General features: G+C 45.1%; 1 protein-coding gene across 2 annotated transcripts in view; it reads right to left on the bottom strand.

Moving 5' to 3' along the window:
• The window catches only part of nr6a1a (nuclear receptor subfamily 6, group A, member 1a), a 119,642-nt gene that overhangs the window by 15,292 nt on the left and 79,077 nt on the right, over positions 1–25,273 (bottom strand). Inside the window, exon 1 of one of the 2 annotated variants that reach the window (XM_004558599.3) lies at positions 22,109–22,372. The exons of the other annotated variant lie outside the window; for it this stretch is intronic. Within the exon in view, the coding sequence (XP_004558656.3) occupies positions 22,109–22,124 (16 nt within the window). The 5' untranslated portion in view covers positions 22,125–22,372. Of the gene's footprint in view, positions 1–22,108; positions 22,373–25,273 lie in introns of those variants that run through there. 2 annotated transcript variants of the gene reach the window in all.

Raw genomic sequence — 25,273 nt, 5'->3', positions numbered from 1 at the left:
TTAGTGTTAGCACAGATGTTCCACACAGGCGGCCCCTCAATCATTAACCTTCATCCTGTTTCCTTAAAGAGCGCAGTTTCAGCTGATTGCTTCAAACAATGAAAAGCAGTTAGGAAGGGAGGTGGTAGGAACCCGTGGGGAAAGGGCTCACACGTATTTGATGTTCTGGATAAAATGATGTAAAATCAAAGTTAAAATGATACCAATGAGTGTTTGTAAGCCTGGTGTGGCAGCTGGCTGACCAGGAGTGAGGGAAACGAGGAATACAGCATGAAGGAGGGGAAGAGGATGAAAGAGCCAACACAGGACCATCCTTGTGAAGCTACACTTTGTTAATCACAGAGCTACTCTCAAACTGGAAAGACAGCAATTTGAGGAAGCTGCTGAAAATCTTCCCTTAATCCTCCATCTACCTCCAGGCCACAGAACGCACATAATGAAGCTTAAGTTACAGCGCGTGTTCTCGGCTGCTCGCAGAGTTAAGCCTCATCACACACACACACACACACACACACACACACACACACACACACACACACACACACACACACACACACACACACACACACACACACACAGACACCAAAAAGCTGTTCTCCACCCTCCTCCATGAAGGACCAGGAGAGCCACGCACATCGAAATACGAGTCATTTTGTTACTTACTGTTAATTGTGCGACAAATACTTTCTTTTGTATTTTGACAATAACATTATTCTAAATTTGAAAACTTAGTGGAAAATGTTTTTAAATTCTCAGAATTAAAAAAATGATTTTGACAATCTTTTAAAAATGCAACAAAAAAAGAAGTAAATGGATTTCTAAAAATGAATTAGGAATAATGTTACTAATTTAATAATTAATAACTTTTGAAACAGATTCTTGTAAAATAACAGCTGTCAGTTCATCCCTTGTACTAACTGCCACGTCTCAAGGCTGAAAACAGACCAGCATCAAGCACCGTGTGTGAAGTTTAGTTTTTAACATAATGCAGTTTGACGTCAGGCTTCTCGAACAGTCGAACAATCGCTGCACCCACAAGAGCTACACCTGCTAAAAATCCAGACAATCAACCTGTTTTTCATAACAGGAAAAACCGAATTTGATTTCTTATTCATTTATTTTTCTCTTTCATCTTTGGGATTATTTGGATCTGACAAGTATAAAACTTTAGCATCAACTTTGAACAGAAAGTAATTTTGAAAAAGTTCTCGTTGTGATGTTGTACCAGGAAGTTGGTCACCCTCTGACAGATCAAACGTCACAAAATGCCACCCGTCTTACTCCAAGTTGGTTCTGTTTCAGGAATTTGCAGGATCAGTTCTGCAGGACGGGGATGGAAGCTCCCATCATTGATCATCCACCTGAGGTTTGGGTATTTATTGTTTTGTCTGTTTTATCTCGCCCTGTTCGTCCACATGTGCAGGGTCGGGCCTCCGTTTCTCCACTGCAGTGCTCAGTGTCTGTGCTGAGCATTTACAGTCTGAACACAGATTTGGAAAATATCATCTTTAATTCTAATTTTGCAAATATTTTCTAAAGGAGGTTTTCATCTTGCCCAAGGATATTTATCACATACACAGGAACAGACAGGGATCGAACCATCAACCTTCTGATTAGTAGGTGACCTCTGGCACCTGAGCCGTGGTCCTCACCCAGAAACAGGAGGGTCACCCAGTCTGGGTCATGGACGAGTTCCGGCCCAAGTTGAGGAGTTTAAGTATCTGGTGGTTGTTCACAAGTGAGGAGAGAGAGGAGCGGGAGACCGACAGACGGAGTGGTGCTGCAGCTGCAGTCTCTACCCTCACCTATCATGAGCTTTGGGTAGTGACCAAAACAACGATATTAAAGATAACAGCGGCGGAAGCTTCCTCCGAAGGCCGGCTGGCCTCTCCCTTAGAGATAGGGTGAGGAGTTCAGCCTTCCGGGAGGGGCTCAGAGTAGAGCTGCTGCTCCTCCACATCGAAAGGAGCCAGCTGAGGTGAGCTGACAAGGATGCGTCCTGGGCGGGACAGACCCAGGACACGCTGGAGGAGGTGGCTGGGAGAGGGAGATCTGGGCTCTCTGCTTAGGCTGCTGCCCCCACAACCACGTTCGGGATAAGCGGAAGAGGGATGGATGATACTGGAAGGTTATTTGGGCCGAAATGTTGTGACTCAATAAAAACAGATTCTAACTATTAGATAAAAACAGATCTTGGTCCGATGCGCCCGTCATTCATTCGGGTGTGCAGAGATTTTCAAACCACTGTCTGATATTTAATAAGACTTTAAATTAGCGACTGAAACCATAAACTTATCAGGAAGAAAAAGATGGCGCCGGTGAGGTCGGCTGCCGTCACGACTGCTCCGACCACTTTTTCTTTGTCTTTGTTTTTTAAGTTAGTTTTCAGCGTTTCTAAATCGGCAAAATCACCACCATTGGGTACATTAGGTATGACAGTGACACTCTTGTTTCTATTGGTATACAATGTACTCACAATTCGAAGTTTTTAACTCCGGATCCGAGCTGGCCGAGTGAGATCTCGAGGGAGAACAAAGGGAAGCGGCGGCGGCCTAGAGGGAAGCGAGCCGGCGTCAGGAACAGGCTGAGAGCTCGTGCACACCGCACACCTCTGCCTAGCATCCTGCTCGCCAACGTCCAGTCACTGGAGAACAAGCTTGACGACCTCAGGGCCAGGATAAAGTTCCAGAGAGACATTCGGGACTGCAATCTCCTCTGCTTCACCGAGACATGGCTGAACCCAGCGGTGCCGGACCACGCCATCCAGCCGGCCGAGTTCTTCTCGGTTCACCGCATGGACAGGACACGGGACTCGGGGAAGTCAAGGGGAGGCGGCGTGTGTTTAATGGTGAACAACAACTGGTGCAACAGTGCGAACGTTGTTCCTCTCACACGCTCCTGCACACCAAATCTGGAACTACTGTCCATCATGTGCCGTCCTTTTTATCTACCTCGGGAATTTACATCGGTCATTGTAAGTGCCGTTTATATTCCACCACAAGCGGACACGGTCACCGCCTTATGCGAGCTGCATGAGGCACTCACACAGCACCAGACACAACACCGGGACGCTGCGCTTATTGTGACGGGGGACTTTAATAGCGCCAACCTCAAACGCGCAGCGCCGAACTTTTATCAACACATCACCTGCCCCACCAGAGGTGAAAGGACACTGGACCACTGCTACACTACGGTCAAGGACGGCTACAAGGCACAATCCCGCCCTCCTTTTGACAAATCTGATCACGCCGCCATCTTCCTCATCCCAAAATACAAACAAAGGCTGAAACAGGAAGCTCCGGTTCAGAGGAAGGTCGCGCGCTGGACGGATCAATCGGTGGCCGCGTTACAGGACGCACTCGATGACGCAGACTGGGGCATGTTCAGAAACAGCTCCGATGATGACGTCAACGTGTTTACGGAAGCGGTTGTGGGATTCATCGGGAAACTAGCGGATGATACCGTGGAGACAAAGACTATCACAACGTTTCCCAACCAGAAGCCGTGGGTGGATAAAACCATCCGCGACGCTCTGAGATCCCGCACCGCTGCCTACAACACGGGACTCACAACGGGGGACATGGACCCGTACAAAGCCGCGTCATATAACGTGCGGAGGGCGGTGAAAGAGGCGAAGCAGCGCTACGGGAGGAAACTAGAGTCACAACTCCAACAGAGTGACTCTAGGAGCCTGTGGCGGGGACTAAGGACAATAACGGACTATAAAGCACCAACAACCGGTATGACGAACGCGGCCGTGACTTTGGCAGACGAGCTGAACACTTTCTATGCTCACTTCGAGGCTGCAGCTAAGGACTCCAACGATGCTAGTGCTAGCGGCGCTAACGGCTGCAGACAGGGAGATACTGCCAGCACCGGAAACGTGCTCGTCATCTCCGAGCATGAAGTAAGGAGAGCCTTCAAGAGAGTGAACACCAGGAAAGCAGCAGGACCAGACGGCATCCCAGGTCGTATCCTAAGAGACTGCGCATACCAGCTAGCTCCTGTGTTCACTGAGATATTCAACATCTCTTTATCTCAGTCGGTGATCCCCACATGCTTCAAAGAGTCCATCATTGTTCCTGTCCCGAAGAAACCCCACCCTGCTTCTCTCAATGACTATCGCCCTGTAGCCCTCACCTCAGTAGTGATGAAGTGCTTTGAACGCCTGGTCAGAGACTTCATCATTTCTTCACTACCAGACACACTGGACCCACTACAGTTCGCTTACCGTCCAAATCGTTCCACAGACGATGCCATCTCTCATCTCCTCCACACATCACTCACTCACTTGGACACTAGAAGGGGGAATTATGTTAAAATGCTCTTCATAGACTACAGCTCTGCATTTAACACCATAATTCCCTCCACACTCACCACCAAGCTGGAGCATCTGGGACTCAGCTCATCTATGTGTCAGTGGATCTCCAACTTCCTAACTGGCAGACCACAGGCAGTAAGGATGGGCGGACATGTCTCAGCCTCCACCACTCTCAGCACTGGAGCCCCCCAGGGGTGTTTTCTGAGCCCCCTGCTGTACTCTTTGTACACATATGACTGTGTGGCCACTACCAGCTCCACCACCATCATCAAGTTTGCTGACGACACCGTCGTGGTGGGCCTGATCTCTGATAACAACGAGACGGCCTACCTGAAGGAGATTAGGAATCTGGAGAACTGGTGCCAGAGGAACAACCTCCTTCTAAACGTCAGTAAGACAAAGGAGCTGATAGTGGACTTCAGCACTAAGCAGGAGAGGAACTACCAGACCCCCGTCATCAACGAGTGCCCAGTGGAGAGAGTGGACAGCTTCAAATACCTCGGAGTTCACATCACGCAGGACCTGTCATGGTCCTGTCACATCAACACCGTGGTGAAAAAGGCCCGACAGCGTCTCTACCACCTCAGACGCTTGAGAGACTTCCAACTGCCCTCCAAGGTGCTCAGGAACTTTTACTCCTGCACCATAGAGAGCATCCTGGCGGGAAACATCTTAACCTGGTTCGGGAACAGCACCATGCAGGACAGACGAGCTCTACAGAGGGTTGTGCGGTCAGCTGAGCGCACCATCCGCTCCGAGCTCCCTGACCTGCACTCAATCTACAGCAGGCGGTGCTGGACCAAGGCCAGGAAGATCGTGAAGGACCTCAGCCATCCCAACAACAGACTGTTCTCTCTGCTGAGGTCAGGAAAGCGATTCCGCTCCCTGAAGACCAACACAGAGAGACTGAGGAGGAGCTTCTTCCCGCAGGCGATACGGTCTCTCAATAACACCACCACACAGTACTGACCCACACATATGGTTCTTACACACACTGGACTTTCTGGACTTTGTTTTCACTTCATTACTTAAATCACGCTGCTGTTATTGTGTATATGCTGCTGTTATTGTGTATATATTTATTTATATTTCTTCATACATTCTTATATAGTTCTATATTGTGTATTTTGTTGTACAGTTATTTTATTTTCAACTTTAATTTATATATTTTATCTTATTCTTCCCAGTTAAATTTACCCTTCATTCTAATTTGTGTTGTACAGTTATTTCATTTTTAACCTTAATTTATATTTTATTCCTTCCTAGTAAAATTTACCCTTTTTAATTTTTCATATTTATTTCCTATCTTATTCATAGCCTTTTCCTTTTTTGTTTTCTTTAGGTCACGAGCAGTTGTCCAAGCATTTCACTACATATCGTACTGTGTATGACTGTGTACGTGACAAATAAAATTTGAATTTGAATGTTAACTAACATCATCCATTAAATGGGTGCAGGGTAGAGCTGGGCGATAGAACGATAACGATACGTATTGCGAAATAACTTTTTCTCAATAGAAAAGTTAAATATTGCGATAGACCTCATCTCTCTTGTCCTCTTAAAAAAAAGAAGAAGAAGAAGAAGAACAGCCAATCCAAATTAACTAGCGCAGAGCCGAACCAATCACAGCCGGAGCGTCATGTCACGTGACTTGTTACGTACAGCACAAGTGCCAAGCCGCACATGTGTATTTGGGAAGCAGCCAGACGCCGTGCCGCCCGGGTAATGGAGGAAATGAGTGTGCCGACTAGAGAAAAATCCACCGAGAGCGTGACCGAAGGTTACCGAAGAGAAAACAGATGACGGCTCAAACGCCGGAGAGATTGTCAAACAGAAGAGCCATAGAAGCTCCGTAGTGTGAAGGTATTTCGGCTATTTCAAGTCTGACAAAAAACAGAGTAGCTGCACTGTAAAGCAGGTCTGGAAATACAATAAAGCGGTGCATGCTCAGTCTCTGACTGGAAGCGCTAATTCGTCATTCGGCTTTTGTCAGACTAACGTAACTGTTAAAACTGTTTGAAAAGCTCAGCTATACAACAAGGAGAGATTGAGAATTTCCTTTTAGTTCTCAGTTTATTTGATATTGACAAAAGTTAGTCAGTTTTGTCTGTTCTTCTGTAAAACAAACTAAGATTTATTTTTAGAATTAATATTTTGTTTCTAAGTGGAATTTAGTCTGTTTCGTTTGTTCTATTTTGAAACTTAAACGCTTTAGCGGCTGCCTTTTGTGTAGTTTGCAATATTTGCCTTTATCTATCTGAAAAAGTCTCATGTTCCTTAAGTACATCTACCCTGTTGAACTTATTATGGGAAATAAATATTTAAATCAAAACAAGCTGCTGATTATTTCACATTTTACTTGTGAGCAACGGCACATTTAAATCTTACAAATATAGTTATTTGGCTTATATCGTGATAGATATCGTTATCGCCTGAAATGAAAAAAACATATCGTGATATGAACAAATCTTGTATCGCCCAGCTCTAGTGCAGGGTCATTTTGTCATAGACTTCGTGTAACACCAGTCCTATTAAGAACGAAGGCGCTGCCTGCCAGCCAATCTGCAGGTTTAGAGTATTCTCTGAGTTGTGATACAACCTTCTAATGTTTGTTTGTATGCTGTGTTTTAAAAATGAGTTGAGGGAACAGTTTTTAGGTTTTCTTTTTTTTGTCTGTTTGTTCTGCTGGTACCAGTGGCTGTGATGACAAAGGGCTACAGCCATTACCAACAAGTCAGAAGGAGGCTGCTGCTCGGTAGGTTAATGCTGCCTGCTGAGCGTGAAGATTAACCTGTAGATCTTATTAATGTAAGACTCGTGTCTAATGCAGATAACTAATGTCTAATGCACCGCACACAGGTGGGACTCTGTGGCCGGAAAGCCAACAATGGTGACAGACATGTTTCCTGAGACTGACTGCATGAAGGCTTCTAGAGCTTGTTGATGTATCTTTATGTCCTGTACTCACCATCTGAATCCTTCTAACTATAAAATAGTGCAGTTAAAGTTAAACCCTCAGTATTTCTTAACTGAAGTCATTCAGGCATTTTTAAATGAAACTATTATTGTTATACGCTGCCTCGAACACAGTTTCACATCCTGTCTTTAAATAAACAGTTTGCCAGAATCAGCCTGCATTTAAGCAAAAGAATCAACCGACTTTGGAATAACGACAAAATGAGCTGGTAGTGATTTAATAAAGTTTCTACTTCATCCTGGGAAGGTTCACCTGGTGAGTCTGAACATTAGACCCACCTGTGCGCTAGACAAAAATCACACACTGAAGAACATGACTTTTGAACCTGTTGTGTGTGTGTGTGGCTAAATCAGCAGAAGAATCCCACACACACACACACACACACACACACACACACACACACACACACACACACACACACACACACACACACACACACACACACACACACACACACACACACACACTTGGGGAAACCTGATACTGTGGCTGTTGTAAATGGTTGACCCAGTCATGCCTTCCTGATTAGAAGGCTCAGTGTTTTGACAACAAACAGACCACAGTAACATAATCTTTATTATTCAAATGAGCAGGATTAAACTTTTGTGCGTGTATAATTTGAAGGGGCAGCTCATCAGAAAGAGATATGTGACTGAGGTGAGAGCTAAGCCTCCCAGAGAGGGGAGGGGCCTGGATAAGCAGGCTGCCGGGCTCATGTACTAAAAGTAATTAGAAGGAGGCAGAGGGGGGTGGGGGTGTGTGGCATAAAGCCTCTCCCAGGATGGTGAATAGAGGACTTCTAAAGCCCAGAGACAGATTACCATTTAAATGGTGTGAGGTTTAAGTTTGCTGCCTGCTGAAGACTGCAGGGGCAGCTATACTGTACGAGACAATGGGCCGTCACACGGCGAGCCCGTCCTGGGATTAGAATTGAACTCTTCTGCTGATTAACTCTCTACGGTACACAGGTTAAGTCGAGTCTGAGAGGAAGCCCAGCAGTTAGAGAAGCATCGCCTGGCGCTGCCTCGTTTGATCATTTTCTTAAGAGCAATGTAAGTGAAACATGATTAATGCAATGCTAATGTTTTATTCGATTCAGTTTTTGAGCTTATGTTCCTGAGTATAAAATGATAAAAACAAATGATAATCTTCATCATTGTCCTTAATATTACCGATTCAGATCTGACCTTTAAAACTTTATTTTGAGCATTTTTACGTTTCCAAACCATTAAAAATGAAAAATGTTCAAACACACTGTATAACTGGCTCCACACATCATTTGCTTTCATACATCCATCCCATCCATCCATCTTCATCCGCTTTATCCGAGGCCGGGTCGCAGGGGCAGCAGCCTAAGCAACGAGGCCCAGACCTCCCTCTCCCCAGCCACCTCCTCCAGCTTATCCGGGGGAACACCAAGGCGTTCCCAGGCCAGCCGAGAGATATAATCTGTCCAGCGTGTCCTGGGTCTGCCCCGGGGCCTCCTCCCGGTGGGACATGCCTGGAACACCTCACCCAGGAGGCGCCCAGGGGGCATCCTTGTCAGACGCCCGAACCACCTCAGCTGGCTCCTTTCGATGTGGAGCAGCAGCTGCTCTACTCTGAGCCCCTCCCGGATGGCCGAACTTCTCACCCTATCTCTAAGGGAGAGGCCAGCCACCCTTCGGAGGAAGCTCATTTCTGCCGCTTGTATCCACGATCTCGTTCTTTCGGTCACTACCCACAGCTCGTGGCCATAGGTGAGGGTAGGGACGTAGATCGACCGGTAAATTGAGAGCTTCTCTTTTACACTCAGCTCCCTCTTCACCACGACGGACCGGTGCAGCGTCCGCATTACTGCAGCTGCAGCCCCAATCCGTCTGTCGATCTCTGGCTCCCTTCTCCCATCACTCGCGAACAAGACCCCGAGATACTTGAACTCCTCCACTTGGGGCAGGAACTCATCCCCGACCCGGAGTGGGCACTCCACCCTTTTCCGGCTGAGAACCATGGCCTCAGATTTGGAGGTGCTGATCCTCATTCCCGCTGCTTCACACTCGGCCGCAAACCGTTCCAGTGCGAGCTGGAGGCCCTCACCCGATGAAGCCAACAGAACCACATCATCCGCAAAAATCAGAGATGAGATTCTGAGGCCACCAAAGCGAAAGCCCTCCGCCACTTGGCTGCGCCTAGAAATCCTGTCCATATGAACAGAACCGGAGACAAAGGGCAGCCCTGGCGGAGCCCATCACCCACCGGGAACGAGTCCGACTTATTGCCGGCAATGCGAACCAAGCTCTTACAACGGTTGTATAGGGATCGAATGGGCCGTAGCAATGGGCCAAACACCCCATACTCCCACAACACCTCCCACAGGACACCCCGAGGGACACGGTCGAATGCCTTCTCCAAGTCCACAAAACACATGTAGACTGGTTGGGCAAACTCCCATGCGCCCTCAAGTATCCTCGAGAGGATAAAGAGCTGGTCCAGTGTTCCGCGACCAGGACAAAAACCGCATTGTTCCTCCTGTATCCGAGGTTCGACTAGCAGACGAACTCTCCATTCCAGCACCCTGGCATAGACTTTCCCAGGGAGGCTGAGGAGTGTGATCCCCCTGTAGTTGGAACACACCCTCTGGTCCCTCTTCTTAAAGATGGGGACCACCACCCCGGTCTGCCAGTCCACAGGTACTGCCCCTGATCTCCACGCAACATTGCAGAGGCGTGTCAACCAGGACAGCCCAACAACGTCCAGAGCCTTCAGGAACTCGGCGTGGACCTCATCAACACCAGGGGCTCTGCCACCAAGGAGTTGTTTAACTGCCTCAGTGACCTCGCCCCTGGAAATTGGCGGGTCATTCCACTCATCCCCAGACTCTGCTTCCTCCTCGGAAGACGTGTCAGTGGGATTAAGGAGGTCCTCGAAGTATTCCTTCGACCGCCTAACAATTTTCTCAGTCGAAGTCAGCAGTGCTCCGCCAGCACTATACACAGTGCAGGTAGAGCACCGTTTTCCCCTCCTGAGGCGCCTGACGGTTTGCAAGAATCTCTTCGAGGCAGTCCGAAAGTCTTTTTCCATGGCCTCTCCGAACTCCTCCCACACCCGAGTTTTTGCTTCAGCCACTGCCCGAGCCGCATTCCGCTTGGCCTGTCGATACCTGTCGGCTGCCTCCGGAGTCCCACAGGCTAACCAAGCCCGATAGGACTCCTTCTTCAGCCTGGTGGCTCCCTTCACCTCTGGTGTCCACCATTTGGTTTGGGGATTACCACCTTGCGGCCGCAGCTCAATGCAGCAGCTTCGGCAATGGAGACGCTGAACATGGTCCATTCGGACTCAATGTCCCCAGTCTCCCTTGGAATGCTGTTGAAGCTCTGCCAGAGGTGTGTGTTGAAGATCTCGCGGACTGGGGCCTCTGCTAGACGTTCCCAGCACACCCTCACTACGCGTTTAGGTGCACCAGGTCTGTCCAGCGTCCTCCCCCGCCACCTGATCCAACTCACCACCAGGTGGTGATCATTTGACAGCTCAGCCCCTCTCTTTACCCGAGTGTCCAGAACATATGGTCGCAAGTCTGGTGATACGATTACAAAATCGATCATTGACCTACGGCCTAGAGCGTCCTGGTGCCACGTGCACTTATGGACACTCTTATGTTCGAACAGGGTGTTCGTTATGGCCAAACTGTGATTAGCACAGAAGTCCAATAACAAATAGAGATGGCACGATACCACTTTTTTATGTCCGATACCGATACCGATATCATAAATTTGGATATCTGCCGATACCGATATGAATCCGATAGTGTTTTTTAATCAACAAAACTGTTTTTTTTTTAAATATCTTGCTGAATTTTGTATAAGTTCATACTCAAGTTTAAAACAACAACTACACTAAAGCTATTCTGTTATACCTGTATGCAAAAAAAAATATTTCATAGTTCAGCAATACTGATCAATCTAATAAACTTAAACCTACACCATCCTCCCTATTCTGGTATTTTAAAGAGTACTTAGCGTAAATATTAAGCAACCTAACTAATAGGGTTCCAACTCCCAGCAACAACAAAAATAAATAAATAAAAAATAGGGAACCACCCCTCACGCTCCACCTCATGATGCTTAATCGACGTAATCAACCTTAATTTGATGCAGTGTGAAAAAAAATGCACAGAAATCAATTATTTTTCAAGAAATATTAAATAGATTCAACATCTTTCTTCAGCAAAATTGCAGACTGCACAGATGGTACCTTCCCAAAGGAAAAAGTACTATAGCTTACTAGGGTATATATATTACCGTAGACTTAATAGTTACTATATACAGTAATGGACTTCTATTCCTTTTACATCAAATTAAAACTTTGGGTGTAAGATTCGGATAATTATTTATTAAAAGCTAGACATTTTAAATGAGAATAAAGAAAAGTGTGTCTTTGTGCCCCTTTTCCCTGTTCATGCCCTATCGGCCCCCCTGGCTAAACTTTGCTAGATCCGCCCCTGCACAGTTACAGCCGTCAGCTACGTAGAAAAAGATCCTTGAGTAGAAAGTAATATTAAATACATTCTAACAACAGCTTATCAAGCTTAAACGTGCTGCTGTTGTTCAGCCGCTGGTTTCCTCTTTCTGGTGCAAAGTGGGCCAAAAGCAAACAAGAGAGACGGACTCGCGACAGAAAAGCCGATCAGCTGATCGTTAAGCAGTTTCATGATTGAAGTAGCAGCCGGAGAGCGAGAGGCAGTCGCTCCATATATCGCTTGTTAAGCTTAACGCAGGAATGCTTTACAAACATTCAGAGATGGACTTACACACTTGCTTTACTTCTCTCGGGGATAACTTTGTCGGAGATGAAATGCCGGGTTGCTAGCGAAGCTCCAAATGCTATCCAGACCACCGACAGGTCCCGCATGCCACAGCCGCTCTATCACGTGATGCATACTGCTCCGAGTGCTAACGTTCTGAGGTGAGTTATGGCGTGTTGCAAGTTTTGTGAGGTGCTTTCGTGATATTTAATGGATCGGATTACATTTTTTATTTTTCTCCGATATCCGATCCAGTAATTTAGGTCAGTATCGGACCGATACCGATACGTAATATCGGATCGGTCCATCTCTAATAACAAAGCACCGCTCGGGTTCAGATAAGGGAGGCCATTCCTCCCAATCATGCCCCTCCAGGTCTCGCTGTCGTTACCCACGTGAGCATTGAAGTCTCCCAGCAGGATAACAGAGTCTCCAGGTGGAGCACCTTCCAGCACCCCCCCAGGGACTCGAAGAAGGCTGGGTACTCTGAACTGCCACTCGGCGCATAAGCGCAGATGACAGTCAGGACCCGTTCCCCGACCCTAAGGCGCAGGGAACAAACCCTCTCATCCACCGGGAAAAACCCCAACGTACCGGCAGCAAGCCGAGGGGATATTAGAATACCCACCCCAGCCTGCCGCCTCTCACCAGGGGCAACTCCAGACTGAGACAGAGTCCAGCCCCTCTCCAGGAGACTGGTTCCAGAGCCCAAGCCATGCGTAGAGGTGAGCCCGACTATATCTAGCCGGTACCTCTCAACCTCACGCACTAACTCAGGCTCCTTCCCCACCAGAGAGGTGACATTCCATGTCCCAATTGCCAGTCTTGGCAGCCGGGGATCAGTCCGCCAGGGCCTCCGCTCCTGGCCGCCACCCGGCACACAATGCACGCGACCCCTATGGCGCCTCCTGCGGGTGGTGGGCCTGCGGGAGGATGGGCCCATGTCTCCTCTTCGGGCTGTGCCTGGCCGGGCCCCATGGACTAAGGCCCGGCCACCAGACGCTCGACCTCGGGCACCCTCCCCGGGCCTGGCTCCAGGGCGGGGCCCCGGTAACCCTATCCCAGGCAGGGTAAACTGTTCACTGTTTGTTTGTTTTACTACTATAGTTTTGCTGTACTTTTAGTTGCTTTTGCAGACTAACACATTTGGATCCTCTGGATCTGATTGGTTGAAAAGTTTTGAAATGGGAAGCTATGATATGATCATAACTGACCTCAAAGATAAAGAGGAAGAAACAGCACAGAAACAGAAACACTGGCTCTGAAATATTAACATTAACAAACAATAATCCTGTTATAGGCTTTACATGAAAAGTCCTGCAATTCAGGTTCATAACAGACACTGTGACCTTTCACTGACGTTCAACATATTAAAGCATTAACACATAAGTGCCAGTGAACCTGAATGAACTGCAAAATGTTCATACTTTCAGATTATCAGTGCAAAAACAGAATAAAACAACTTTTAACTGCTAATTCATTAAAACTTGATAATCTTCAAAAAACTGATTATAATTTTTTTTCTTTTCCTAACAGCTCAAATCAAAACGTCTACTATTACTCCAAGTGAATGTAGCCGCTCCTCAGTTTCATTAACTCTCTTTATGGGGAGACGAGCACAGTGACTGGGTGAGCTGCTGAGTGTTACTGGATGGAGCACTGGTTTATAAAGAGGTTCATTTAAAGCCGTCAGGCACAAACTGGCTGTTAAGTAAGTGGATGTTCAAGAGTGATGCACCAAATGTACATGTGCTGTGACACAGGGCGGATCTTTTCACTTCAGTTCTATGTTGTCAGCAGCAGTGCACCTGTTGCAAGGTGACAAGCTAACACAATATGGACACACTCAGAGCAAACATGCTGTCCTAACATCTCCTTACTCTTAATCTCAAACAGTCTTACTCATTATTATAAGTGCAAAAAAATCGAGTGCGTACATAAAATGAACACTGGATTCATTAAACGTGCGTACCTGCCTATCCTGTTTGTATCACCATGACGATGTTAGCAGATCAGGATCTAAACAAAGGGCTTTACATTACTTCTGTAAGGAAACATGGTGTGGAGGGCGGAAACATGGAGGCAGGAAAGCAGCAGAAAATGTGACAGAAGTAACCAAAACACTGCTGTCCGAGTCGGAAGCCCACAGCGTTCCAAAGTGTTTCCAGGACAGTGAGCACAGTGTGAGCCGGGAACACAAACTCACTGCAACCAACCATTCTCCCAGGTACTACCAGGAAGTTAAGACTCGGATGAATATCGATGACGGATAGTTTATGATAACAAAATACTAGCAAATATACAAATTAAAGGGTAAAAGCTTACACTAAAGGTGTCTAACATAAGGCACGGGGGCCAGAACCAGCACAACAAAGACTCCCATGTGGCCAGGGCTGCGCGATATGACCATAATGTCATATCGCGATATGACATTTCTTATCCCGATAACATATACATCACAAAATAGTTTCTTTTCTGTAAATGCAGTGAATCTCAGGCAACTCGACTTGTGTGACGTGTTTTCAGCTGGGCGTCGATTGTAAGTGCCATTTATAGTTACCTCATGTTTTTATCTGAGGTGATTTGTTTGATGCATATTCAGAAATTTGATGTTTGAGAATAGTGTCGATCACAAACAATAGCATAGTATGAAACAATAGATGTCTACATATCGTCATCTGACACATATCATTATATCGAACAGCGCTACATGTGGCCAGCTGGAAGTGTTTGAAAATGTCACGAAAGTTTGAACTTTGAATGGTGCTGCAAAACCTGGACAATATCCAGGTTTTACAGCTTTTCCTATTTAGAAAAGTCTAAACTCATCTCCACCAAATTAGTGAGGAAATATATAAATGACAGGAAAGTTCATGTTTTTCCTATTTAGAATACAAATATTTTCTTTGAATTTACAAAAACCAGATTTTTATTTATTTATTTTTTTTCATATATATATATATATATATATATATATATATATATATATATATATATATATATATATATATAACAATAAATTCTTGGCTAAATCTATTTGTTAGTTTTTTGGTGTGATGTTACACATAAAACGATGACTCTAGTCTCTCACAGTGAACTTATTCTGCTGCTCGGTATCGACACACACAAAAAACAAGTGTGTGTTCCACACTGAAACTTGGATTACTGAACGACTATATGAAATCTTACTACGATGTTTGAAGCGTCTGCATAGAAAAACTGAATAAACTTTGCTGAGATGACTCAGGTGTGAAGTGATGGGCGGTTCAGGCAAACTTCAGTCTGAATAGAAAGAGCTTCACAGCTGATGAGCGCCGCAGAGCGACACCTTCGTGAAGAATAAAGACCCAACGAACTGTTGTTCTTCTAACAGCAGCAGCACAAATTCAGCCCAAAGAAAAAGAAAATAAATCCTTCTACTGTACTGTGGCGCCATAAAATGTGGCAGATCAAATACCTCACAGTGTAACGTATGTGTCGTCACCTCCTCGGCCAGCCATTTGTCAGCCCGAGCGCCCGTTAAGAGAACACATTGAAACCACATATTTCACTGGCCACCCCACGTGAAACACCCAACTTCCTTCACTGAGCTAAGAACACAATAGCTATTAGCTGCCTTCATTCAGGCTTATTTGCCAAATCTCTCACCCTCTTTCAAGTGCATGGCCGCCATATAAAACAGAGCGATTCACACCTTCACACACTTGATCTCGCATGTCACATCATATGGCTCCTCCTCCTTCTGCCAGCAGATGACTGAAGTTAAATATTCATGACTTTCTAAATATAATAGTTGACCCTGACATTTCTGACATGCGACTGAACTCTTCCCTCATGGCTCAGGTCTCAACTGAAAGCGAAAACAGACATAAAAGCAACAGGTACTGAAAAAAATCCGCCTTTCAAAGTAAAAGCATGTAAAACCAAAAATGCCTGTAAGTGCATGCACATAACAGTAAAACTGACATCTTCTATCATAAAGCTCGCTCACATTACCAACCAAATGTGTTCAGTGTTTCTTTATAGACGCAAAAAAAAAAAAGTTTCTTACAGTTTCCGATTGCTTTCCAGGAAAAAAACATTCAAGTAAAAATAAGAAAAAAGAAAAAGATAAACTAAAAAGATAATATCGTTGAGTATTATGCCACGTGTTTTATTAGAAGATAGAGTGAAGGACAAACAAAATGTTTTTGAATGTCTGAGGACCATTTTTGAACTTTATTAGGGATTTCATATCTTTTGACTGTGACAAGGAATTTCTCAGCAAGCAAAATGTTACTTTGGTTGATGAATTTTCATTTATGTGGATTATCCATGTTCGGCTCAAGAGAAACTGATGTTAGCTTTTTTATCTTGGTGGCTCGCTGTTTGTTTATTTGGTTTTTATTTAGGGCTGCCACGATTACGTCGACTATCAAAATCGTCGACGACTGATTTAATAGTCGAAGCTTCGTTTGAAGCTTTGTAAGATCCCAAAAGACGCAGGAATAAGTAGCAGGATTTAAGAGTGTAATAACGGACTGAAACAGAAGATGGCAGCACTGCATGTACAAGGATGCCAGCTGCCGTTAAACCCCGAAGAAGAAGCAGCAGTGTCCGGTATCGTAGCTGTGTCCAAATTCAGGAACTGCATCCTCCTGTGCCTACTTTTGTAGGCCGATTACGTTACAGCAACACGACGAAGACTGTCCACATTCGAAGACTCCGACAAATGCGTCCTTTATTTCCCCAGATTTGAAGGATGGGTTGCTTCGTGGCCCAACCTATCCCAGAATTTATAGCGCGGCCCAGCTCAGTTTCCAACAATGGCGGCAGCTAGTTAGTTTTAATATTACTTATTATTCTTTCTGGGTCACAAAATAAACATTTAACATATTTTCAGGCGAGAATGTAGCTGTGTAAACCTCAAATATCTGCTCAGTTTATCAGGACACCACATATTTTCAAAAGCGCTCCGACATTTTCGGAGACGTCTGTTACCCACTAGCTCGATAGCTAGCCGGGGGCAAGGCTCACTAGAGCCGTGAGAACACCGGACTCCCGGCAAATCGTTTTCAAACCCACCGCCGTCTTTCGCTACTCAGGTTAAACATGATATATGAGTCACTTAGATAACTTCAAAATGTTGTTGTTTGGCTTTTTTAGTATTTTATTTGTTCCTGAGTAAATCGGTTTGGCTGAGATTAAAGTTATAGTTTTTACACAGCTGAATAAACGTCAAGCAGACAGCTGATTATCAGAAGTGTGAGATGCTCGGAATTTATTCCGGTGTCCTGTTATAGTTTAGATAGCAAGGAGTTTATTAAACTTCACCGAAACAATCTGCAAATGTCATTAAAATTGAATAAACTATCATCTTGTCTTTATTTTTAGTTAGCACAGACCTTAAACACTTAAAGCTGTAAGCTAATGATAGTTATATGAGAGCAGATGCTGCTGGTGCAATAAGCTGTACGTTTTACGTCCAATGGATGATGATCTGACTAGTCGACTATCACAATAATGGTTTGTGGCAGCCCTAGTTTTAGTCCAGATCTACTAAAAATTCTTAACAAGAGCGTTTCAGAAAATCAGACAGTGCTTAGATAATCTGACCTCAGCTTTTAATCTCGTTCTGATAAACAATCAAACTAAAAGTGCTTTTGTCCTGTAGGAATATTTTCATAGTTCTCAGAAGTCATTTTAAGATTTTGGGTAAAGGTGTAGGTGCTCTACGGAGGAATGATATAAGTGTGAAGTGACAGCGATTCAACAAGTGTGTCCACGAGCCGCAGATGGGCCAAAGTCATTTATAACGGGTGGATGGACTTTTTAACTTTATGATTTATTTAGCACGACTAAATTGAAAACCTACAATAATAAGCTGACAAAAAATGTATACACGTGTTTGTGAAAATGTGCTTTTTTATCTTTTGCTTATAATGCAACACGATCCTACTGTTAAGTGCTCCTGGTGCATGTTAAGAGACTGGGCCAGCAGAGGGAGGGGCAGGGAAAAGCTGTGGCTTGCGGTTGCAGTGTGGGAAACGCAGTGTGTAGAACGTACTTTTGAGTTTGACACTAATGCTGGCACGCTAGCAAACATCACGCTGGACTTTAACTCCAAGAGAAGCTGCCATCATCTCCACACATGTACACAACGACAGCTTGATAACCGTTTTGTGTTCGAGGCTTGATTAGACAAACCGTTGTGGAGAAAAGTGACACAGCAGAGACGTATTGGTGTAACAGTGAGGTTTTGCATGAGATTAAAGCCTTCTGCAGTTGAAGTGCAATATTTCTCATCCTCTCAAAGGCTCTTTTCAGAAATGTTCAGGTTATCACAAGGTCATAAAAGGCGAGGTGACGATAAATTTCCCCCCGAGGTGACGATAAGGAGTCATAAAAGCACTGCTTCATCTTGAACTCCACCCTCTCTCTTCTTGGTTACAAGAACCCCCAATGCTCTGTGTCAAACACAGTCACCCCCAACCCCCCAGGGCTCATTAAAGGCTGCATTGTTTCCCAGGGGTCAGCCTGGGTTTCATTCCAAACTTTAACGCAAACCAGGAGATGCAAGTCAAACATTGTAGCCCTGTTCAGTGTTAAACAAGCATCACCTGCATCTCCTCACTGCTCCCCGTGAGTTCCAGGAAACGTCCACTGTAATAAATATAAAGAGTCTGAGCGAATGAGCTGAATGTGCACGAACGGGGCTTTTTCAGTAAGAATGGTGGATTCCTGCAGGAAGGTCCCCAGGTTTGACCCTCTTTGAGCTGCATCATGCTGGGAACAGAGATGTATCGTGGCCAAATCTCCCTTTTGTCCACATCCCACAGACACAAAGGCTGATGTATAGTGTAAAGCAGCCTTTTGAGAGGCTGACAGAGCAGTGCCTGCCAATGAAGGGTTTTCTCTTCAGGTTTTTGTCTCAGGCTTTCCATCACAATCATGCCCAGCTGAGACAGGGATCGGGGGTTGCAGGAATCTGCTGTACTTTTCCGCCGCCCTCCCTCTCTCCCGTCCCTCAGCCTCTCATTTTCCTCTTCGTATCTCTTTTTCTTCTCGAGCTTATCTCTCCTACCTGGGGCTCGAAGGAGGGGAGGATGTGTCCCGCGACTATGACAGGAATGTACATGACCACATTCACAGAGGTTAAAGGCATGCCAAGACCCTTTGGGACTCTGATCTGACATTCCTGGCGGCCGACACTGTGATGCTAATCTTGAAAGCGATGTGCATGCAGTTGCAGATTGAGCTCATCAGCGAGAACAATACTGACCTGTTGACATTGCTGTCTTGATAATATACACCCACACTCAGAGGTTACGTCATTAGCATTGAGTAATACCACACCAAAGTTAGGCTCCATATTAATGTAATGCTAATGTCAGGAGCATGTAATGCCACTCTGTTACATTCTGTGGGGAAGAGACCACAGGAGTCTGACTCATTGTCTCGGCTTTGTTTTCATCTGAAAGAGATTTGAAATGTTTATTTGGCAAATGTTAATTCCACATAAGGTCTTGTGTCTCCGTGTAAAGTGTGCTGGTGTTATGTTTTTTAAAACATATATGCATGTTAGTAAAAGGCTGGCAATACTCTACTTAAGCTTACCAACTGAACTACTGATAAGCCTTCTATGGTTTAACGAGCTTTAAGAATTTAACTTAACAGAAAAATTGTTTTTAATTACATATTCACAAACAATCCTAACCCTGTAATATGGTGAATATTAAGAAAGTTTGACCTGTTTGAAAGATTCTAACAGAAAAACTGTAACACCAGGAATACAGACGTCTTATTTTATCTCTGTATTAATGAAACATCAGGTAAATATCAACAGTGTTTCACTATCAAGTCCTTTATTATGCAGCTGCTTAATGCTGCACAAAAACAACACTGACGGGCTGCTTTCTCACAGAAGGAGGAATCATTGGAAGTCTTACAAGCTCCCAGTTATTACAGTCATGAACCGCACAGAATAACCAGGAAACTCGTGTCCGACTGAATATTTCCCTCAGCCGCTCTTATTTTCTTTTTTTATGTAAAAGGAGCTGTGTGTTGAAAACAAACATTGTTATCTTTGTTGCCATTAAATGTGCGACCGATGTTCAAATGTTGCTGCTAAGTACATGGAAACATCCACCATGTGACCGCTGAGCCACGCAGACTGAGCCCAGCGTTTAGACGTGATGATGTTGATAACCTGGTGACCTGTTCTACATGTGAGTCCATAAACTGCTAAGACTTGTTATTTAAAAACACATTTATTCCTCGTGCTTTTCCCACTTCTTCCTATATTCCCTCATGTCTGGACAGTTTGTGCCATCTCAGGAATTTGCTAACACTTGTGATAATTTGATACATTTTTCTAAAAGGTTTTGTGGAAAAGTATCCAGAAATGCACCGGAGGAATGATTTGTTGGAGTCTCAGATGTGTGTGTGCTCATCTGCACCTTGTTCCTCTCTCATTTGTGTTGCAGAGCATTGAAGCTCAGCTTGTTTGGCCCTGAGCTTCTTTTTTTTAATGACAGGTCTAACTTGCCAGTTCATGCTGATGCAAACCATGTGGGAAGTTTCACAGCCCATGCCCTGCGATACACAATTGCATAAAAGTGCTAAATCTGCTGTGTATTAAAATACGGGACCTCCTAAACACAGTAGGATGACCTCCCGCTCCCATATAACACAGAAAAGGGGCCAAAACATTGTAAATTTGCCTGCATTAAAAATCAGTTGCCAGTTTTGCCTCGTTTGAAGTAAACACATCGCTCTCTGTAAATAATCCCAGAGGCAAAAACTGCATTTGCAAATCATCAGATAAGTTTTATCCTGTTGGAGTGTGTGTCTGTGTTTGTCCTGGGGGAAGGGTGCAGGGGCAGTTGAAATAACACACCCTTGCAAAACAACAAGAAAGCAAAGATGCACAGCGTGATGGAGCTGGCGTTTGGCTTCACGTGGCCAGGGAGAGACGGCGGATATCTCACAGTGAAATTAGGGGAAAAGCAGTGGTTGCATTGAGAAGCGTCTTTAGCCGTGTTATAGATGAGCATTACAGAGTCACAGCAGTCCCTGACCTCCCCCCACTGTTACTATTGATCTTCACACAGCCTCTGCCCCCTTCATCCACATAAACAACCTCTTATGCTTGCTTTCTCCTTCATGATTAGTTTGGGCTTAATACAATCCTCCTCACACACAGAACTACTGCCAAACAGAAGGTGTTGGTGTTGAGGTGCAGCAGTGCTATTTAACCCTAATTCAGCTTGAGCACAAACCAACCAGGCTGAGGGGATTAAAGGAGGGGGAGGGGATCAGTACAGTAGCATGCTCCCTCCACATGCCAAACCAAAGTCCTTAAAGGAAAACATCGATCGAAGGGCCAGAAAGCGCTGTGTCTGTGGACCTCCGTCCAATTTGTCCCAAGCTGAGCTGAAACGTTATGTGACCGAAGCCCAAAAAGACACCCTCTCACGTGGGGCTGATATTAAGAGTGAGAAAGGACCCCATTCCAAATTCCTGTGATACAAGGAAGGGAAGGAGGAAGGGAGGAGCAGCGGTGGTGTGGTGGGCGGAATTAAAGTGTGGAAAGTGCCAAAAACCAGTTTGTTGTTTTTGACATTTCCTCTTGTCCCAGCACACAACACCATTTGCATAAAACAGCCAAAAGGAAGAAAAACATATCAAGTGAGCAGCACATATGGAGGTGCACCGTGCAGCTGCAGCTACGTCACAAGCAGCACATAAACAAAGTGCTGGAAGCCAGCGAGGCTCTGACAAGCTGGGCTTTCTCTGCTCATTAGCCCGGCCTGAAAATCATTAACTAATTACAGCATAAAGGCCTTATCCTGCCAACCTGCACACAAGCAGTACGCATCACACTGTTTATTCAGACTCGAAATATTAGACAGAAACCAACAGTGACGATCAACAGTGCTGCAGTTTGAGTTTCATTCATACATTTCAAATATATTCTCAGTTCCACTCAGATGTAGTTGCACTACTTGTACGTGGGACGCATTCAGGAAAGAAAGTGATCCTTGCTTACCTTCCCATGTATCCATTTCATGCTTCTCCCAGTCTGCCTGGACCCCATTCAAGCATGGACTCTGCTAAAGGAAAAAGCCACTGGGCCTGCTCTCCACATTGCTCTCGGTTTCTTTGCCCGGCTCCTCTGTTCTCTCCCCCACCAACCTCTTTCCTCGACAGCCTGCCCCTCTCTGACCGCAGAGAGATCAGCACTGGTCACTTTACTGCCTGGTCACATGACCGGCAAGAGTTCAAGCCCCCGGGGTCACCGCTTGGCTTGTGGTCCAATGACAGCCAGGGGTTATCTGAGTGGAAATGATAGTCCTATTTTCACTGGCGTTCAACAATGCTGCCCCCGCCCTTTCTTCCCAGCCCTCACACCCAAATTAGCCTCCCCTTTAACTCCCCTCTGGCACTTGGGAGGAGGACGTGCATGCCCTAGCATAAACACAGGTTCAAGCTGGCAAAACACAATGACATTAACTAACTGACGCGCTCAGCGAAACAGGGGAAGCAGGTTAAAGATTCACACCTTGCTTGGTTACAAAGTGAGCACAGCAGGAAGCCAAACAGCAGCGCACGGAGACACTTTGTGCTCCTGCACGTTCCCACCTTCCACATGTTTTCATGCTGAAGCTGCCCGTCCGACCTCTAAACCTCACTAATGCTGCGTGGATTAGAGTAAGGATGGTAACCAGGAGCCAGGTTCTGCTTACTGATTTCACAACACGGTGGAAATATTTATTATCTGATTATGAGTCATTTAGCAGGGTCAGCAGGAGTTTAAACAAACACCCTGGTGAGAGCTGCAACATCCCAGCTCCATGTTGGCCTTCCTTACCATTAGAAGTCAACCAAACCATGTTAGCAGCACTGAAAACCAGTTAGATTAACTGGAGCTGTCCAAAGAGAAAGCACGGGCGACAGTAATCGATTCATTTAAAATTTGTTTTTAGAATTTAATTCATTTGGGAAAAAGTAAAACATTTACAGATGTTTTTTCATTCTTGCATTTTCCTCTCCAAATCTTCTATAGATATCCTAATAATAGGACCACTGCTCTCATGAAGTATACGCCCAATATCACAGGAGCCCTAACGCATCCTTCCCTGTTATCAGCCCCAAAATCCACTGTGGGCTGAGCTCTTCTTCTCTGGATGACCTGCTGAAGTTCAAGCATCACAACGTGTTACTTAATTGTTGCTCTGAGTATTTCAGAATCTGCTGATCTGTGAACCAAAAAGGAGCATTTGCCTCGTGATGATTTATTTCTCTGCATATTTGTTGAACCTAAATGTTTCAGATCATCAAACAAATTGTAACGTTAGAAATAACCAGAGTAAAAACAAAATGCAGTTTTTATTTTAAGTTATTCTAAGGTGTGAAAAAGTAACTGTGACTGATGCAGCTGGAGGGCCTGTAAAATTCATCGCAAAGCATCTCAGTCTGATTCAAGTCCAGACACTGATACGAGCGCTCCAAACGCTTCAGTTAGTCAGAGGTGAACGAGCGGATGACGAACTGACGCCCAAACTTCTCCCTTCAGAGAGCAGAATTCATGGTTCCATCAACTGAATCACTACACAGTTTGATAATGTGTAAGAATATCTGTGTGTTACAGTAACAGTGGTTGGGCAACAAACCCAAAATCTAACTGAATCTGTCAAGAAGAGAGAGAGAAAACCTAAAAGTGTGTCGTCTGCTGGATATCAAACATAGCTGTGCACCTGACCAGTATATTTGTCCATGCACGTTCGAGGATTAAAATTCTTCACCAGGGGACAAACGTAGAGAAAACCATCCTTAACCTGCAAATTTTACACGTGCAGATTTTTGCTGCAGATTTTGTGGAGCTGACAAGATAAAACCTTTGTTCTCATAGCAACCCTTTATTTACTTTTATAGTCCTGCTTAAGAGACATTTTCAAAGGTTACGCACAGGAAACACAGCAGCACACAGCGTCTCCTCGGCAGGAAGAAGAACTTTAATGCTAACAGACACAGGCTGTGTTGGTACACAATATTTTTACTCCAAGTGGAATCAGCTCGATACTGATGACAAATCAAACCTGCGCCGTGCAGTGGGGGAGGGATGTACCACGTGTCACCCTTGACCTTAGCAGTTATCCTCCCACAGCATAATGACCCCTGTTGCCTTTAACCTTGAAGTCAATGGGAAACAAAACAGCGCCGAGCGCCCTATCTGTGGTCACGGGGAGGGAGGCGCTACCTGGGATGGGCCTGGGAGACTGTGTGTGTGTGTGTGTGTGTGTGTGTGTGTGTGTACAGCTGATGATCGTTCTTCTATAAAATCTCTTTTCTTAAACAGATAAATAATAATCAGCAAAAATGTGTTTTTAGATCTTATTTATTCATTTTTTATTTAACAGTTTCTGGTTTTTCTGCCCCTCAGAGGTCCAGACTGTCTTTGACACAGACCACACATATCTATGCTGCTTGGCACTGAACGTGCGCCACGCTCACATTTTTATTAAATATATAACTCAAATCACACCGAGTGGAACCGAGCACAGACTGACTGCACAGCCAAACGAACACAGACATGCAAAACATTAGAAGTGCCTGTATCACATGTGCATCTCTGACAGTTGTGTAGCTTTTGTGATGCATCCGTGATGCAGTTTCACTCTTTGCCTACTGAACACCTCACAGGCTCACTGCTGAGACACAAACGCAACATGTCTGTTGCTCATAGGGCAAATAGCAAACACGCCCCTGTCTCCCATGTCTGGATCTGAGTCGAGGTTAAAGTTGCGGTACATAATAAGTGTAGTAAGAAGGGTTTGTCTGCATGTGCACTTATTTAACTTTACCTTTGAGCCTGTGTTAAACTGACAGTGCATGGGTGCAGCTACAAACTTGAACAGGTGATCTGAGGAAGGGTTTAGTGATTTATTTAGTGTTATCAACTTTCTTTGATAACAATCTGGGTCTTTACACAGACGTGCTCTTAAAGAGCTTTTGTGAATCCACTATTACAGAGTATTTAGTATTTATGTTGTTGCAAATACAGTTTAAGTCTCACGTTGTTAAGTCCTGCACTGCCTGTACTCTTTTGTTCAGCAGCCTCAAACACTTCCTTTAATGAGTCTGTTTTGGAGTTTTTCCTTCCCACTCTTGCCAAGTCAGCTGCTTATGTGCACTATGAAGATAAAACTGAAGC

The sequence above is a fragment of the Maylandia zebra genome, linkage group LG12, assembly GCF_041146795.1.
Source record: "Maylandia zebra isolate NMK-2024a linkage group LG12, Mzebra_GT3a, whole genome shotgun sequence".
NCBI classification, from domain to species: domain Eukaryota; kingdom Metazoa; phylum Chordata; class Actinopteri; order Cichliformes; family Cichlidae; genus Maylandia; species Maylandia zebra.
This window is presented reverse-complemented; position numbering and strand designations above follow the sequence as displayed.